The 18168-nt window shown below is 44.1% G+C and overlaps 1 protein-coding gene across 1 annotated transcript; it reads right to left on the reverse strand.

The window, feature by feature from the left end:
• Positions 1-1033: 1033 nt before the first annotated feature.
• On the reverse strand, positions 1034-5445 carry LOC145797220 (uncharacterized). Its single transcript, XM_082883837.1, has 4 exons — positions 4970-5445; positions 3167-4235; positions 2275-2671; positions 1034-1805 (listed from the first exon to the last, which is right to left on the reverse strand). The coding sequence occupies exons 1-4, from the start codon at positions 4976-4978 to the stop codon at positions 1163-1165; spliced, it is 2118 nt and encodes a 705-aa protein (XP_082739963.1). The 5' UTR covers positions 4979-5445; the 3' UTR covers positions 1034-1162.
• Positions 5446-18168: the final 12723 nt, after the last annotated feature.

Here is an 18168-nt window from a genome sequence, read left to right on the forward strand (position 1 = left end):
TACATCACAGCTTTGGTGCACAACATTGGACCGTCATCACCATTATGGACCAATTTATCAAGCCAAAATACTTCGAAAACAATCATATCAGTGGACATCTGTCCCCAGCAAGCATCAAATTCGTAAGCCTAAAATCGATTTCTACACATGTTCCACAATCTTTACCCACCTTAATTTCAAAATCTAACAAGAAGTTTGCATTTTCAGGGTGGATTGTGGGCCTGCAGTTTGTTACATCATGAGGGCGCATGTATATCGTGAAGACATTGTTGCCAGCCTAGATCGCTTTGAATGGTGTCAAATAAGAGACTCATTAGTACACCTTTTCCTGAACCACAGAAAGACAGTGCAATGTGAAAACCTATAGGTGGGGGGTGTCCACCTATCACTGTTACCCAAATCTGTTATCCACAGTTAAGACAATTTAGTTTCACTAGCTTAATTGTAAATGAAGTCTATATCACTGCTTGTACAGATACTTTTCAGTCAATATATGTATATGCATTTTCAGGCCTATTTTGCGTTGGTCGTGTACATTGAGATTGTATTTTCTTTTTTTTTGTTTGGATACACATGACATGATGTCAATGTTCACATCACAGAATGATCGTACACTTTCTTCTATTTTAAACCATACTACATGGATGTGAATATTGCTTAAAGTGTTCATGTAACACAATATGACAGGTGTGATTATGATATTTCTTAACACAAGTCAATATTCACATCTAACAATTTGATGATGTGAATATTCACATCATAACTTCTGATTATGCGAATGGCAACAATTATGTCATGAATATTCACATCTTATGAGTTGATGATGCGAATGGTTACATTGATGTAAACATTGCTTTTAACAGTAACAACAATGTGAACATTCCCACCACAGAAATGTTTCAAAGTTGAACAATGTGAACATTCACATAATGTGAATGTTAACAGCATGCATTCATCCAAAACACACCCAACATAAATGTCAGATTGGTACCTTAAAAAAGTAAAAATAAAACACAAATCAAACACTAATGCATTATTATGTTTGCCAACGCAACGTAATCTTATTGCAACCCAATGTTTCCCAACACAACACAATCTTATTTCAAAAATGAATATAAGAATCCAATGTAAAATACAATGTTGAAATGAAAAAAGGTACATCTTATATCGGCTCCGTGCATGATTTTCGATTATGGCTCCCCAACTTATCACATCTCCCGCACCTTATTTGCTTCAGTTTCTCACCCCTTGATGGGATCCTATTCTTCTTCGGCCTTCCGGGTGGTCTTTTCACGGTAGGCGGGTATATAGTAAAGTCCGTGGGATCAAAAGGCGGCTTCTCCACCGATGGTATAGGGAATATGGCTCCCGAATAGGCTGCACGATATGTCTCTACATGAAAGTAATGTTCTACACAATCATTGAGATTGTAGCGGCTCTTTTGAATGGCAATAACAGCATGGTCACACGGGAATCCGTTGATTTGCCATTTGAAGCATGAACATGTACGCCTCGCAACATCAACTGTAACCGATGGTATCGAATGAACTTCAAACACATCCTCGTTGGCTTTGCTAACTTGCCAAGACTTGCTGTCATTGAACGAATCCATAAGCCTTGTTTCGAATGTCGGACAAATAATCTCATTCCATTTGTTTGCTTGGTCACGCCGTGCAGACATTTGCCGCATCAACTGAGTACGAATTTTGTCCACCATTTGAGTGATAGGAAGATTACGTGCTTCTTTAATCCAGTTATTAAATGACTCCGCCGCATTGGATGTCATCTCCCCATAACGCATGCCCCTGCACAGTATATCACAAACATTGTACAATACGGAATTTAACAGGCCTGACCATTAATGTTGACAGATGTGAACGTTCACAGTACTGCCATTAGTATACACTGATGTGAACATTCACATCAGGGTATAATAATGTGAATGTTCACATCTGCTACCAGGTTTTAATAATGTGAATGTTCACATTACATGGTTATTACGTTGTCAACTTAAATGATAGACAGATGTGAATGTTAACAACAATAATAAAATATGACACGTGTCAACATTCAAATCTGTAATACATTGCATGACTATTTGACAAATTAGCAGATGTGAACATGACATCAGTCATCATTAGCAGATGTGAACATTCACATCATTTACATTGAAGATGAAACACAATTCGAAGATTGTCACCATTATAAACTGAAAATTCACATCACTACCATTCTAAACTTCAAAAATGGAACACCTTAGGAAACTGTTATTACCTGAAGTATGAATTTGCCCAGTGCTCAGGTGCTAAGTCCTTGAAAAAATTATGAGCTCGTTGTTTACCCTCCTCTTTTAATTTTGCAAGCTTTTCATGGAACCCTACCACAGTTGGCTCGTAGGCACAGTCACCCAAACTCCTTACTAGGTGATCCCTGAATCCATTATCAATTCCTTTCATCCGGTCTCTTAAATTGCTCTTCAAGTGTTGTAAGCAATAACCGTGATGAGCCGATGGGAACACCTTTGGCATAGCTTCTAACAGACCAAGATTACGATCCGAAATAAAAGTAATATGGCGCTTCCCATCAACAACCTTCCCAAGTTCATGCAAGAACCACGACCAATTAGCCGTGGTCTCCGAATCAACAATTGCAAATGCAACAGGAAACAGACCTACAACACAACACCAATACACAATTGTTCACAATATTCCAAAGTGAATAGAAAAATAGTATAAACGAAACAGGTCATGTGAATGTTCATATGTACATTGCCCTCTTTACTATTTCTATTTTCGGATTCAGGTTCGTAAACATCAACGATGTGAACATTCACATTAACGACCATTAATAATTCATTGTTGCTTGTTGAGTCACTGAAAATGTTAACATTCACAATACTGTTCATTAATAGATCAACTAACATTAGTATACACTGATGTCAACATTCACATAAGAGTGTAATAAGTCTGATGTGAACATTCACATCAGTCTGATGTTAACATTTCTGTCAGTAGCAGACAAAGATGTGAACATTCACATCAGTGCATACTAATGTCATTGATGTGAATGTTCACATTACTTATAATTTAGCAATCACTCTTTCGTCCAGACTACGCTGCTCAGAGCGAATATTGACATGAATAGACAGGTAAAAAAAACTTCTAACCATTGTTCCCGTCTTTCGCCGTTGCCGCAAGTAGCTGACCTTTGTACTTTCCTTTGAGGAATGTTCCATCCAGGAATAATAAAGGCCGACAAGCATTGAACCCAGAAATACACGCAGCGAATGACACAAAGAAGCGACAAAACTGTTGACTACTCGCATCATAGTCAATATTGACATAACTCCCCGGATTGTACCGCATCACAGCATCCGAATACCACCGCAACTGGTCAAACGATAACGAGTGATCTCCATGGATACCAGCCTTTGCTTTCTCCACACGCAACCATACGACATGGTAACTCACATCTAGCCCATAATCCCTCTTCAAAATAGTCACCACTTCACACGGCCGAGTCAACGGCTTGTCCCTCACAATTTCAGATATGGTACTCGACACCAAATCCGAACTAACTCGCGGATTCTTCGATGTTCGAACATCCGTACCACAAGTATGCACATCACTAAACCTCTTGATGTAGAAAAAATCATTTGCTCGTTGTGCTCTACAATGTATAGCCCACAAGCACCCCCTCTCCTCCCGCATCGCACACACAGCCGTAACTCTTGTTGTCTCGTTCTTCACGTATGTGAACTTAAACCCACATTGGATCGCATACTTACATAAAACGTCACGAAATTCTTGTGCACCTCCAACAAACCGTTGTCCTACATGCGTAATACCATTTGCCCAAGGGGCTGACAACAACACCTTCTTCTTATGGTGGCAAAATCTCCGTAGTGCATCAATTTCATCCTCAACCCCCACACGCAGCAATCCCAAACTACTTGACTGACCAATATCACACTTCAACTCAACCACAACTTCTACATGTTGTACCCCCATTGATTTAGCAAGCAGTACCATGTTCTGAAATTCTTCCTCATTGTCCAAATGACACTTATTAATCCCAGGTAGTTTACAGAACAATGAAATAGAACCAGCAGACAACTCATCCCATTTCTCACACAAACACTCCACCAAACGAGAATAACACATTGCGCGGGCAACATTTATTACAGTTGTACTACAACCATATGTACACACCAATAGCATAAAGGTATCCATCTCCTGTAAAAACACAAAAACACAACAATGAACAGTAATGAAAATCGATATGAAAATTCACATTGCGCAAAAAATAGATGACTACGTGTACATTTCAACTGCTAAATCCATAATTCACAATATGAAGATGAGAACATTCACATTACTATTAACAAGATGTCAACATTAAGCAAACATCAAAGTCCAATGACAACAACAACAATCTTCACATAATATAATGATGTGAACATTCACATCAGTGTATGATGATGTAAACATTCACATCAGTGTATAATGATGTGAACATTCACATCAGTTTATGAGGATGTAAACTTTCACATTGATATTAACAAGATGTTAACATTAAGCAAGCATCAAAGTAAAATGAGAACATTAACAATCTTCACATAATTATTAACAATCTTCACATAGCCTCATTAAGCAAACATCAATTTAAAATGAGAACATCCACATTCTTCACATATTCCCCATTCACAAAATGTGCAGATTGACATTGATATATATACTGATAATCAAATCATCCACACCGAGCCTCATTACGCATACATCGAAGTCAAATGAGAACTACACAATCTTCACATAATACGAATGAACTCCCCTCCACATAACCACGTAAAATGCATATAATTAAAAAAACAGAGCATTCAATCCATATAAATCCAAAAACAGAGCATCTGATCCATTATACGAACGAAACCATAAACTGAACATGTATTCATAACCAAATTGATACTAACCTTGATCATCCAATCCTACAATCGTACAGAAAGTTGAAAAAAACTGATTTGAACTAGTTATAATCTGGCAAATGTAACAACCGAACACACTCCTCTTCGTCGTCTTCACACGCAAACCACAGAACCAGACTCCAACAGCAAGGACGAAACCCTGGCACAACCAAACCTTGCAACGAGCATGCAAAACATAAACGTATCTCTCGGAATTGGATTGATGATGAAAAGCGTAAAATAGAAACTACCAAACTGCATGAACGAAGAAACAGGCACCTTTTACGTATTAACACTGTACATATATATATAGGGGCAAAATAGTCCAACAAATTATATTAAATTAGAAAAATGGACCTTATGGAATATCCAGAAAAATTTATGGGACTAATTAGGTTATAATATTTTTTAGTGGACCTAATGGGTTATAACAACTCTAGAATGGATTTATCAATAAAAATCTCAATAAAAAAATTACTCATTACATACACTTTTCTTTTATTCCAATTATTTTCTCCCATATCTAAAGCATACACACACAACTTTCAAACACTCTCAATCCACGCAGGGTCAACATTCACATAGCTACGCCTTGGCCAGCCGGTTCCAATCTCCATTACAATCACAACTGAGAACCAGAGAGTTTCATTATAGTCTCCTACATAGGGAGAACCAGCCTACTTTCAACCTCTATAGAAGACCTCCATTGGTTCATTCGGAAATACAGTATCAAACTAATATATAAGGTTCAAAAATATAGTTTTCGAACCAAACACATTGATTCAGAAGGACAGTGTCGAACCAACGTATTCGGATGTTGAAATTCAAATCAATATGTTTTGTTCGGATGTTGAAACTCGAACCAATATGTTTTGTTCAGATGTTGATGGTTGAATCGATGTGTTATTTTCGACTCTGGTTTAACGAACGACGAAAAATGTGGCATCAATCGTCTTCTCAAGCGAAAGGAGTGGCGTCAATCGTTTTCTCAGGTGGAGGGGATGGCGACGATACAACACTACCCTTGTAATAACCTCCCACTTCGCGACACAAAACCGCTGCAGCTCCCACCCCTTCGTGATCCACAATCCGCAGAGAAAGAGAGAGAGTTTCAAATGATGGGGTGAGGGAGGGGTTTCGATTCGAGAAGAGATGGGCTAAGGGAAGGTGACAGAGGAAGGGACTGTATTGAGGAAGGGGACGACTGGAGGGGGTGGCGGCCAGCAGTGGGGATAATTAGGGTTAGGGTTAGGGTTTTGGTTGAAGAAGAAAGGGATATTTTGATAATTTAATTTTAGAACAAAAATGTAATAAAAAAATATCATTAAGTGTGTAGAAAGAGGAAAAGTGGTGTGTGAAAATAGAAACTCCCGCGATTCTTAGATATATATATATATATATATATATATATATTTGAAGAGCGAAAGCTACAACAAATTAAATAAGAAAGAAAAATGATGTTTTTATATGATTATTTATATAAATTTATTGATCAAATTGATGTAACAGTGATATTTTTAAAAATATAAATTATTTTGATGAATTTTTTGTTTTAAAGTAATATAATTAAATTACATCACATTTTTTATACTAATTTTCTTAATTTTTTTTTATTTTTTTTTTGTATAACATTATTAAACACGAACATAAATTTTTAGGGCATTTGTGTTTTAGAGCAAGTGGACATAGAAAATAAAAGAAAGACTTACATGTATGCCTGAATAAGTGAATTTATGCCTCATAATAATTAATGGCATTTTTTATCAAACACTATTAAAAAAGTCATTAATTGTTAATTTTTAGCGACAGTTTAAAAATTTTGCTCACTAATTATAAGTTTTAGCGAAAAAATTGTCAAAAAAAAGTTACTAGTTTTTAATTTTCAGCGACAGTTTGAAAAACTCATCACAGAAAATATCACTAATTATAAGTTTTAGCGACAATTTATAAAAATCATGACAAAAAAAAAAAAACACTAATTGTCAATTTTTAGTGACATATGCAAAAAATAGTTAGAAAAAATTATTTTTAGTGATGATTTTACAATAACTTATTTTCAATAGGACTTTTGACAATTAAGTTCAATTATTAAGATCTATTGACAATTTATCCAAAATAAAAATGAATCCAACTAATTTTAACCTCCTCTTTATTGCCCTCTAGAAACACAAACATAAGCCTAAAGGCTCAAATGGTAAACAAGATTAGCAAATTTCTTTTCTTTTCTTGTTTTTAAGATTATAAAAATCAACAACCGAAGAGGATGTAGAAAAATCTTGGTGCAACCAAATTCAAAAACATTTTTAAAGAATTTGTTGATATTTCTTTCAATCCATGAGAGATTGTAATTTTGAAAGTTTGGTTTCATATTTTATATGAATGAATTCTGATGATACTATTGGTCCCTGAGAAACGGGTCGGGCTGATCCACGCTTCCCACACCGTCGTTCAATTGCTGGACCTGTTGAGAAACCTGCACAAGAGTCCAACGGGGAACGGGAGTCCCCCAGCGAACCCTCCGACGAGCAAGTTAAAAAGTGAGACCAATGGAATGTAAAGGTAAGGTGGTGATAAAAGAACTTAACCTTCTTTTTGCCTTAGAACCTTCTTATATCATTTGTTCATCATTTCCTTGTCCACTGTCATATTGGCTGAATGTCTATGTTCTACATTGCCTTGTTCATGGTAAGGCTGTTATGTTCCGATGTGAAGGGGTTATCGCATTAAATGCTGCAGGGGACCTGATTAATGGCTGATGTGTGGTGTAATAACTCTGCAGGATCTTTGTCTGCTTATGTGGCTGATTCTTCTCTTGACAAGTGTTTAGATGTCATTGGTTTTTGGTACAACGCTGGGTTCCAAAAATGTTGGGTTTTACTGTTTGAATCATGCATTGGGCTTTAACTGGTGGGCCAAAAGCCCCTATGGGCCCACTTATGTCAACAGTCCCCCATTCCCAAGTGCAGCTTCAGTCCAACGAAGGGAATAAGGAAGAAGACGGGAGTTGTGGGTGGTTGAGTGGGAGAAGACCGACTGGAAGGGGGGCCGACCGCGAAGGGTGACCTAGTGAGAAGGCCAACCGCGAGGTAGGCCGACCGCAAAGGGTGACCGAGTGAGAAGGCCGACCGCGAGGTGGGCCGACCGCGAAGGGTGACCGAGTGAGAAGGCCGATCGCGAGGTGGGCCGACTGCGAAGGCTGACAGAGAGAGAAAAGGAAATGGCGACGTGCGGGGCTCGAGGAGCGGCGGGGCACATGGTGATATGAAGTGGAATAGACAGGGAAGGGGAAAAGAGTAGTGGATCGTGGTCGCACACGTGGCATAATCCCGTAATGAGGAAGGTGATGCGTTAGCAGGAAGCGAAGGGATAGGCTAATATAGGGCGTTAAAAAGGCAGGGGCGAAAGTTTTTGAAAATTTTCAAACTGGCAAAATTTAATCTCAACCCTTGGAATATAGGCAAACCGTGTGCTTTTGGAGTTATTCACTTTACGTATCTTATCGCAAAAAACCAACACATTCCAGAGGTGAACTCATTTGTTTTGTGTGACACGCCTCTGCAACACTTTGCGAACTTCCTTGTGCCAGTATCCGAAGCGATACGCAGACACGTGAGAGGAATGGCTCGAGATGAAGTGCCAACCATAAGGCTAGACTTATTGGGAGAAGACGGCGCAGTGGAGTTGGCGGAGCAGTACCGCGCAGAGCGGAGGGAGGAGAGGGGAATTGGGCAAGCGGCACGGGCTCATCCGTTGACGATGATCGTGGCCGCCAGGCCAATTAGCCAAGTGGAGCCGGACCACTGGCACACCAAGGCCGACAGGTCGACATTTACGGAGGAGGAGTTTGAGGAGCTACGAAGGAAGCACCAAATCCAGGCGAAGGTAGAGCTGAGCCTGCCCACATCTAAAGAGAGGACGTCAGACGCACGGCCGATAGAATTCACTTTGTATGAGGAGGCACTGCGGGGGGGTTGAGGTTACCACTCCCCCAAATAGTGGTGGACGTACTTAACATGTTGGAAGTGGCGCCAAGGCAACTGATGCCCAACGCATGGAAGATACTGATGGCTTGCGCAGTTTTATGGCCACGAGCAACCGAGGGGGCGGCTATGATGGTGGAGGAATTCTTCTCCTGCTACAAAGCCTTCGGTCAACAAAAAATGTGGGTGACTTTGTAGGCTGTGGCAGGCCGGGGTCTAGTGGCAGGCTTGCCATCTTTGGTGAAGGGGTGGAGCCTGAGATGGTTTTATGTATCAGCGAATAGTAGGGGAGGAGTTCGCACAACGCAGAAAATCCCCACAAAGTCGGTGGAGCCAAAGCTGGATGCGGAGGCTGAGAACAAGATGAAAAGGGTGAAGGGGTAGAGGGAGAAGGAGGGGGAGAACAAGAGGTGAGATGACTTGATCCTACCTTCAACCCTGTTTGCCTTAAAACTAGGGCCGCAGCCAACGGAAGAAGATCCAGTGAGGGAGGAGCTAGAGGCGCGGAGGAAGGCAAAGGAGGGGGAAGAGCAGAGGGTGTTCGCTAAGGCAGACAAGTATAAGGAGACACAATTGGGGCCTGTACCGAAGCTGGTGATGAGGGAGCAGGTCCGACCGCGTCCTAAACCGTTGGGAGACAAAGACCTAACGGACTTTGCCCCACTGCCACCCCCCAGTGGACCCACTGAAGGAGAGGGGCAAATAGGAGGTGGAGACAATGTTGAAGAAGACGAAGATGAAGAGGATGGCGTCGGAGGGGAGTAAGCATGCCCCGGTTGCAAAGAAGATGAAGGGCGTGAGGGCGGAGGAGGCTCCAGAAAGGGAGACTGCCCAAGTGTGGAAAGAAGATATGGACGCAAGTGTCCAAATGCTGAAAAAAGACATAGGTGCAAGTGTCCAAATGGTAGCAGCAGTGGGGCCAGTGGTAGAAGTGTTGCCCAGTTCTGGGGAAAGTCTGGGGTTAGCAACCCGGAGACGAGCGTCACGTTAAAGACCACCATGTACCATGCGCGCGCTCTAGCAGGCCGGTCAACAGAAGAAGGGAGGGAAGCCAGGGTCACAGCCGACTGCCTTGTTGGAGTGGTGGAGGATGCGGCCGTGCGATAGATGGCGCGGTTGGCGAAGGCCAACCTCTTGAGAGGGTTTTGCTCAGCCCAGATGGAGGTAGCGACCCTGGCAACTGCCTTGATGAATAAAACAGCGCGCTCAATGGTGGAGGTAGAGCCGCTGAGGACCCAGCTGGAAGAGGCGAAGACGCAGCTGCAGAACCTAAGGGTTGAGACAACGGGCTGGAGGAGGGCCGCTCGGAGTGCATGCACAAAGGGGCTGGAGTATGCGCAAAGGGCAAAGAACATGGAAGTATTGGCGTTGGTGCAGAGCTAATCAGCAGAGCGGGTTAGTGCCGAGCTCTTCGCAACCAAATCAGAGCTGGAAGCGGAGTGCCAAAAAAAGGTATCGCTAGAGTTCGAGTTGGAGAGCGAGAAGAGGAAGCTAGAGCAGGTCCAACAAGCCTGCACCACCGCCAATGAGAGGTGGGAGGAGGCCATGACGAACAATGAAGAATTACGGGACCAGGCGGTCAAAGACAAAGAAGAGGCAGATGGTCGGATCGCGGAGTTAGAGAAGGCCCTGGCAGAGGAGAGGGCCAAATTGGCATCTGAGAGGGCGACGTACCCCGACTTAAGTATGGCGGCTGTAGAGCAATTCAAAGGGTTCGCTGACTTCCAGATGACCATTGATGTCGATGTCGCCAGTAGCCTGGTGAAGGAGGAGGATGAGGGGGCTGGGCCGTCGGGAGCGGCTGCTGGAGGTAGGAGTGAAGAGGAAATAATCCAAAGCTTCTAGCGGTCTGACTTCTGCAAGCATGAGATGAGCCAGTTCTGGGATAGCGGCTGGATGACTTTTAAGTACAAGGCGCAAGAGCTGTTCCCGGACGTGAACTTCAGTCTCGTGAAAGTAGAAGAAGACGACGTCGCCTAGACTCCCTTGGATGAGGGGATTGAAGAGGAAGATCTTGCCTCCAGTGAGGAAGAGTGACCTTTTTAACTAAGTGTAAAAATTTTGTTTTTGTTTGTGTTGTTGTTTTCTTTTTTAATATGTAATTTCTACAATGAATTGTATGAAAGCGTAAGTTTGTGAATAAAACAATGAGTTTTCTTTTGTATTATTGTTGTCGTTATGCTTTTGAGTTGTAAATTTGGAATAATGAAAATGGCTAAGTAGAATTCAATAAAAAAAAATGGGTGTAAAAATGAAACTTGTGTGTGAATTGCGAAATTTGTAAGTAAATTGTGATGTAAAAATGGTAAAAATGGGTAATTAGGCTAACGTGTATGATTAGTGAAAATGAATGGGCATGGACCTGGATTTTAACTAAGTATGGCAACAGTTGAGACCAGCTTTGATTCAAACCAGCGGAATTCTTTATGCTAGTTTCGACTAAGACTGGGAGGCATCTACCAGGCTAAGGCTTTAATTAACTCAGTCTGGCTGAGGCTTAAGTTAACTCAGTCTTGCTGAGCTCTTCATGCTCAGTCTGGCTGAGGCTTAAGTTAACTCAGTCTTGCTGAGCTCTTCGTGCTCAGTCTGGCTGAGGCTTAAGTTAACTAAGTCTGGCTGAGCTCTTCGTGTTCAGTATGGCTGAGACTTTAGCTAACTCAGTCTGGCTGAGGCTTAAGTTAACTCAGTCTTGTTGAGCTCTTCGTGCTCAGTCTGGCTGAGGCTTACGTTAACTCAGTCTGGCTGAGCTCTTCGTGCTCAGTCTGGCTAAGGCTTTAGCTAACTCAATCTGGCTGAGCTCTTTGTGCTCAGTCTGGCTGAGACTTAAGTTAACTCAGTCTTGCTAAGCTCTTCGTGCTCAGTCTGGCTGAGGCTTAAGTTAACTCAGTCTTGCTAAGCTCTTTGTGCTCAGTCTAGTTGAGGCTTTAGCTAACTCAGTCTGGCTGAGCTCTTCGTGCTCAGTCTGGCTGAGGCTTAAGTTAACACAGTTGTTATTGAAACACAACGCAGATAATGGAGATATAAAGACATTGTCATTTAAGGCACAATCTATTGATCCCAAGTTTATACCATGTATGGAAAGAGCAAAAATGAACAGGTGTGCAGATCGTCAAAAAGAACATACAATAATCGATCAATACAAAAAATAGGAGATGTCATTTTACTTAAAATAACACTTCAAGTGCTCGGCGTTCCATGGATGGGGGAGGTCTCTGCCTTCTATGTCCTGGAGTCGGTAAGTGCTTGGGTGAGGTCTGGCCTTAACAACGTAAGGTCATTCCCATTTGGCTGCTAGTTTGCCCTCGGAGGGATTTTTGGTGGCAAGAGTTGCTTCGCGCAAGACTAGGTCCCCCACTGCGAACTCTCTCGGTCGAACTTTGCGGTTGTAGTGTGTTCTCGTTTTCTGCAGTTATGAGGCCCGTCTGACAGCAGTGGTCTCTCGGAGCTCTTCAATCAGGTCCAGGTTAGCCCGATGCAATTCTTCGGTTAGTTCTAGATCTGGGTGCAAAACCCGCGGGGTCGACAGGCCGATTTCCACTGGGATGACCGCCTCAGCGCCATATGTTAAGCGAAAGGAGGTTTCCCCAATAGGGGTTCTGGCAGTAGTTCGATAAGCCCAGAGTACATTTGGTAGTTCCTCAGCCTAGAGTCCCTTAGCGGCTTCCAACGTAGTTTTGATAATCTTTAGGAGGGAGCGATTGGTGACTTCGACTTGCCCATTGGCTTGGGGATGACCTGGGAAAGAGAAACATAGCGTAATGTGGAGCTCTGCACAGAATTTCCTAAACTTGGTATTGTCGAATTATTTGCCATTATCTGAGACGATGGCTTGAGGGATTCCAAATCGGCATACGATCGACTGCCAGATAAATCTAGTTGTGTTCCGTTCAATGATTGTGGCGAGGGGTTCTGCTTCCACCCATTTAGTAAAGTAATCAATGACAACTACAGCGAACTTGGTTTGGCCCCTACCGGTGGGCAATAGTCCAACTAAGTCGATGCCCCACTTGGCGAATGAGTAGAGACTGCAGAGTGTAATCAGTTCTGGAGGTGGAGCATGGGGGATGTTGGCGAAGCGTTGGCATTTAGCACACTTAAGCACAAATTCGGTGGCATCTTGGTTGAGAGTAAGCCATGAGTAGCCGGTGCAAAGGATTTTATGGGCCAGTGACCTGGCACCCGAATGATTACCACATACGCCTTCGTGGACTTCCCTCATCACATAGGTCGCTTGAGCAGGACTGAGACAACTAAGGTATAGGCGTGAAAATCCACGTTTGTACAGTAGGCTGCTGATGAGGATGTAATTGGACGACCGAGCTCTGACTTTGGCAGCCTGTTGTTTATCGTCTAGCAGCTCCCCACTCGTCAAAAATAGAAGGATGTCTACAGCCCATGGGATAGGTTCGTTTGGAGGAAGTGAACCTCCTACTAGTTTGGCGAAATTGCCGGGTGGGCTAGGTATTCAAGGCGGACGCCATGGTTGAGGTCTGACTGGTCGGCCGAGGCTAATTGGGCTATTTCATCTGCCTTGGAGTTTTCTGACCGAGAGATGTGTTTGATATGGAAAGTATTGAAAAGGCGAATAAGAGGGAGTGCAATATCCTTGTAGGCTCGCATCGTATCTTCTTTTGCGTCGAATTCTCCCATAATCTGCCCGACGATCAATTGGGAATCACTGAACACTTGGATATGGCTTACACCAATGTCTCTGGCTAGGCGAAGACCTGCTATCAAGACCTCATATTCGGCTTCATTAGTTCTTGTGTTGAACAGGAAACGGAGGGCACACTTGAAATAACCACCCCCAGGAGCAGTGAGGATGAGACCAGCCCCACTGCCTTCTTTGTGGGATGATCCATCGATGTTGAGGGTCTAGGAATGGGGGTCTTCTACCTCAGTGTTGAATTGCCTTGGCGAAGGGGGCGTGGTTGGAGTGGGATTAGTGAATTCCAAGATAAAATCGGCGACAACCTGTCCTTTAATCGCTGTTCGAGGTCGGTAAGAGATTTCAAATTGGTTGAGTTCAACAGACCATTGCATAAGTCTGCCGGATAGCTTTGGCTGTTGCATTACCTTTTTAAGAGGTTGATCAGTGAGAACCACTATAGAATGAGCTTGGAAATAAGATCGGAGTCGTCTTGAGGTTATGACCAAGGAAAGGACCATTTTTTCCAGCAAAGGGTAGTTCTATTCTGCCCCCTTGAGAGCTCGGCTAATGTAATAAACCAGACGCTGTACTGAGTTGTCCTTTCTGATGAGGGCCGCACTGACTACGATGTTTGATACGGCTAAGTAGAGAAAGAGGGTCTCGCTTGAGAGCGCCTGAGAGAGTAAAGGGGGGGTTGGCCATACACTGCTTCAATTGTTGAAAGGCCTCTTCGGATTCGGTGGTCCACTCAAAGGCCTGTCGAAGGACTTTGAAAAAGGGAAGACACTTGTCTGTCACGCGGGAAATAAAACGGTTGAGGGCAGCGATTTTGCCGGTAAGCCGTTGAACCTCTGTGACCGTTCTAGGAGACTACATTTCTATCAGGGCCTTGATTTTTTCAAGGTTGGCCTCGATACCCCGCTGACTGACCCTAAAACCCAAGAATTTCCCAGATCCTACGTCGAAGGCGCATTTCTCCGAATTCAACTTCATTTGATACTTGCGTAGGGTTTCAAAGGTCTCTCTCAGGTCTGTCAGATGATTAGATGAGAGTTTGCTCTTGACAAGCATGTCGTCGATGTAGACTTCCATGTTCCGACCTATCTGGTGGTGAAAGACGGCATTGACCAACCGTTGGTAAGTTGCTTCGGTATTTTTCAATCCAAATGGCATAACGCGATAGTGGTAAGTTCATTTGTCTGTGATGAAAGAAGTGTGTTCCTGGTCGGCCGGGTGCATCAGAATTTGATTGTAGCCAGAGAAGGCGTCCATGAAACTGAGCATCTGATGTCCGGTAGTGGCGTCGACGAGCAGATCTATGCGGGGGAGCGGATAACTATCTTTGGGGCAAGCTCGATTAAGGTTGGAGTAGTCGACGCAGAGTCGCCATTTACTGTTGTTTTTACGGACCAGAACTACATTTGACAGCCATCTGGGGTAGTTTACATTCTTGACGAACCGTGCCTCCAGCAGTTTGTCTACCTCAGGAGTAATAAGGGCATTGCGTTCCTAGTGAAAGACACACTGTTTCTGGCAGAAAGGTCAAAAATGGGACTTTATGCTGAGACGATGAGTAATGAAGGGGGATCGATACCTGGCATGTCGGAATGGGTCCAGGCAAATACATCACTGTGCTCGGTTAGGAGGGTTGTAAGGTCGACCTTGGCTTGGGAGGATAGTTGGCTGCCGATCTTGGCTATTTTTGCTGGGTTGGTAGGGTCGATGGGGACTTCAACAAGTTCTTCCACTGGTTCCTCTCTAACTAACTTGTCTTTGTCTCTAACGTTGAGTCCTTCGATGATCATAGCCTCCTTCAGCTTGATCTTTTTGAGTGAAGTGACGTAGCACTCTCTAGCCACCGTCTGCTCTCCCCTCACGGTGCTGACCCTAAGATCGGTAGGAAACTTCATGGACAGATGGTATGTGGATGTGACTGCTTGAAAAGCGTTAAGGGCTATGCAGCTGTGGATGATGCTATAAGCAGAGGGACAGTCGACGACAAGAATAATGAAGAGCTTGGTGGTCTGCCGTGGATACTCTCTGATGGTGATGGAAAGATCGATAGAGCCTATGGAGGTCACCCGATCCCCCGTGAAGCCGACCACTGGGGTTTGGAGAGGGGATAATCTTTCTTCTCTGACCTTGAGCTGGCGATATGCGTTCAGGAAGATGATGTTTGAAGAGCTGCCGTTGTCGACAAGCACTCGTCTGACTTTGTAATTGGACAGGAGAGCAGAGATGATGAGGGGGTTGTCATAAGGGTAACAGATGCTTGTGCAATCAGCCTTCGCAAAGGTGATGGGTTCCGTCCACTGTTTAGGGTGTTTGAAGGGGTTGTCCAATGTCACGACTTCTTTGTCGGAGCCTTGCCTGATTTTTCTGAGTTCGGCTCGTTGGGTCGAACGAGATGGTCTTCTGCATGCAAGTCCGCCAGCAATGACTCTGATCTCTCTAACCGGAGGAGTAGGGTTGCCTTGTGCTCGGGGTTGTGGTGGGGGCCGATCATTGCCTTGGTTGGGTTGTACGGGTGGTTGGGGAGGGGTGTGTCGGCGGTTGCCCCTGGTAGGTTCAGTCCATAGCCGTTGCTGGGGACGGGCTGCCGTGAACCGACTGAGGCACCCCTGGCGTATCAAGCTTTTTACCTGGTCTTTGAGGTTAACACATTCCTCGGTGTTGTGGCCGTGGTCCTGATGGAAACGGCAGTATTTGGATTGGTCTCGCCGGTTGGAAGGAGAACGGGAAGGTTGTGGCCATTTCAAGTTGTAATCTCATTGGATTTGGTTCAAGACTTTTTTCATGGGGAAATTGAGGGAAGTGTACCGTTCGAACCGACCGGGCGGTCAGGTAGGTGCCGATCGGTCAGCAGTTTGGTCGGTATATTGAGGTGCTTGCTGTATGTATTGGGTGATTCTGGTTTTAGATTCCTTTCTCTTCTCTCTGAGGGTTAGTTGTTTGGTTGTAGACTCTTGACGGGCGGCCAGAGAATCTTTGGCGTTCATGCGTTTTTGGGCTTTGGAAATGAGAGTTTCCATGGAGGTTGAAGGGTTTTTTGAGAGGGAGAAAAGGAAGTTGAATGATCGTAAACCAGCCATGAAAGCCGTGAGAATGACCTTGTTGTCGTTTTCCGCCACCTGCAAGGCTTTGTTGTTGAAACGGGTGACGACACTACGTAGCGACTCCTCCTGCATCTGACGGATATTGAGGATCTGAGTTGCTGGACGCCGCTGGCACTGGGCACCAATGAAATGGCTAAGAAAGGAATCACTTAGGTGTTGGAAAGTAGAGACAGAGTTTGTCAGCAGCTGACTAAACCACAGTCGGGCCAACCTCTTAAGTGTTACGGGAAAAGCGTGATACATGATCTCATCAAGGAATGCATGGAGGATCATTAGGGTCCTGTAAGTCTCCAAGTGGTCGACCGGGTCCATTGTGCCGTCGAAAGAGTTGATTGAGGGCATTTTGAACTTAGGAGGTAGGGGTTTGTCCCTGATAGAGGCAACAGACGGCGAATTGGCTGTTGTGGAGGGTTTATTCTGTATGTTCTGCATGACTCCTTGAAGCTGGAGTTTCATGGCTCGGAGTTTCGCATCCCAGATAGGAACGTTGTCACCACCAGAATGCAATGGAGGCTGGACACTACTGGCCTCTCCTTCGGGAGTAGGTGTTTGGACTGATGGGTGTAGACCCAGAGGTGGCGGGTTCATATCTTAGGGAGAGGGTCGCAAACCCTCCAAGTTGGAGCGGTGGGCTTGTTGGAAGGGATGGCTCGAGGTTCGTTCTCAGTTAGGTGGGATATCTTGTAGTGGTGGAGGAGGCACAAGGAGGTCTCGCTGAAGCAAAGCATTGATTAGGGCTTGGTTTTGTTTGGCTAGGCGGTTGATGCTGTTGGTGAGTTCTGTGAAATACTGAAGTGGGTTGTTTGGGTTAGGAGGGTCGGCTCGGGGGTGGGCAACATTGTGTTGAGAAGCCATGGATCTCGTTGTGACCATCCACCTTGGTTGGTGGCAAGAAGGGATTATCGGGGCCTGGTCTCCGGCGACAATGAGCACAATTGTCACATGGAGTGAAAGGTTCCCATAGACGGCGCCAACTAATGATACTACTGGTCTCTAAGGAACGGGTCGGGCTGATCCACGCTTCCCACACTGTCGTCCGATTGCTGGACCTGTTGAGAAACCTATATAAGAGTCCAATGGGTAATGGGAGTCCCCCAGCGAACTCTCCGACGAGCAAGTTAGAAAGGAAGACCAATGGAATTTAGAGGTAAGGTGGTGATAAAAGAACTTAACCTTCTTTTTGCCTTAGAAACCTGCTTATATCTTTTGTTCATCATTTTCTTGTCCACTCCGACCAGTCATGTTGGCCGAAGTCTATGTTCTAGCTTGCCTTCTTCATGGTGAGGCTGTTCTGTTCCGACGTGAAGGGGTTATCGTATTAAATGCTACAGGGGACCTCATTAATGGCTGATATGTGGTGTAATAACTCTGTAGGATCTTTGTCTGCTTATGTGGCTGATCCTTCTCTTGACAAGTGTTTAGATGTCATTGGTTCTTAGTGCAACGTTAGGTTCCAATAAT

The sequence above is a fragment of the Camellia sinensis genome, chromosome 8 (assembly GCF_055761805.1).
Source record: "Camellia sinensis isolate YWXY chromosome 8, ASM5576180v1, whole genome shotgun sequence".
In the NCBI taxonomy this organism is placed as follows: domain Eukaryota; kingdom Viridiplantae; phylum Streptophyta; class Magnoliopsida; order Ericales; family Theaceae; genus Camellia; species Camellia sinensis.

Bases quoted from the DNA above. Each gene is read 5' to 3' on its own strand.
- LOC145797220 (XM_082883837.1), bottom strand. The intron at 2,672-3,166 runs GTTAGAAGTTTT...GTTGTGTTGTAG, and splicing joins GGCGAAAGACGGGAACAATG to GTCTGTTTCCTGTTGCATTT. The intron at 1,806-2,274 runs GTAATAACAGTT...TATACTGTGCAG, and splicing joins TGGGCAAATTCATACTTCAG to GGGCATGCGTTATGGGGAGA.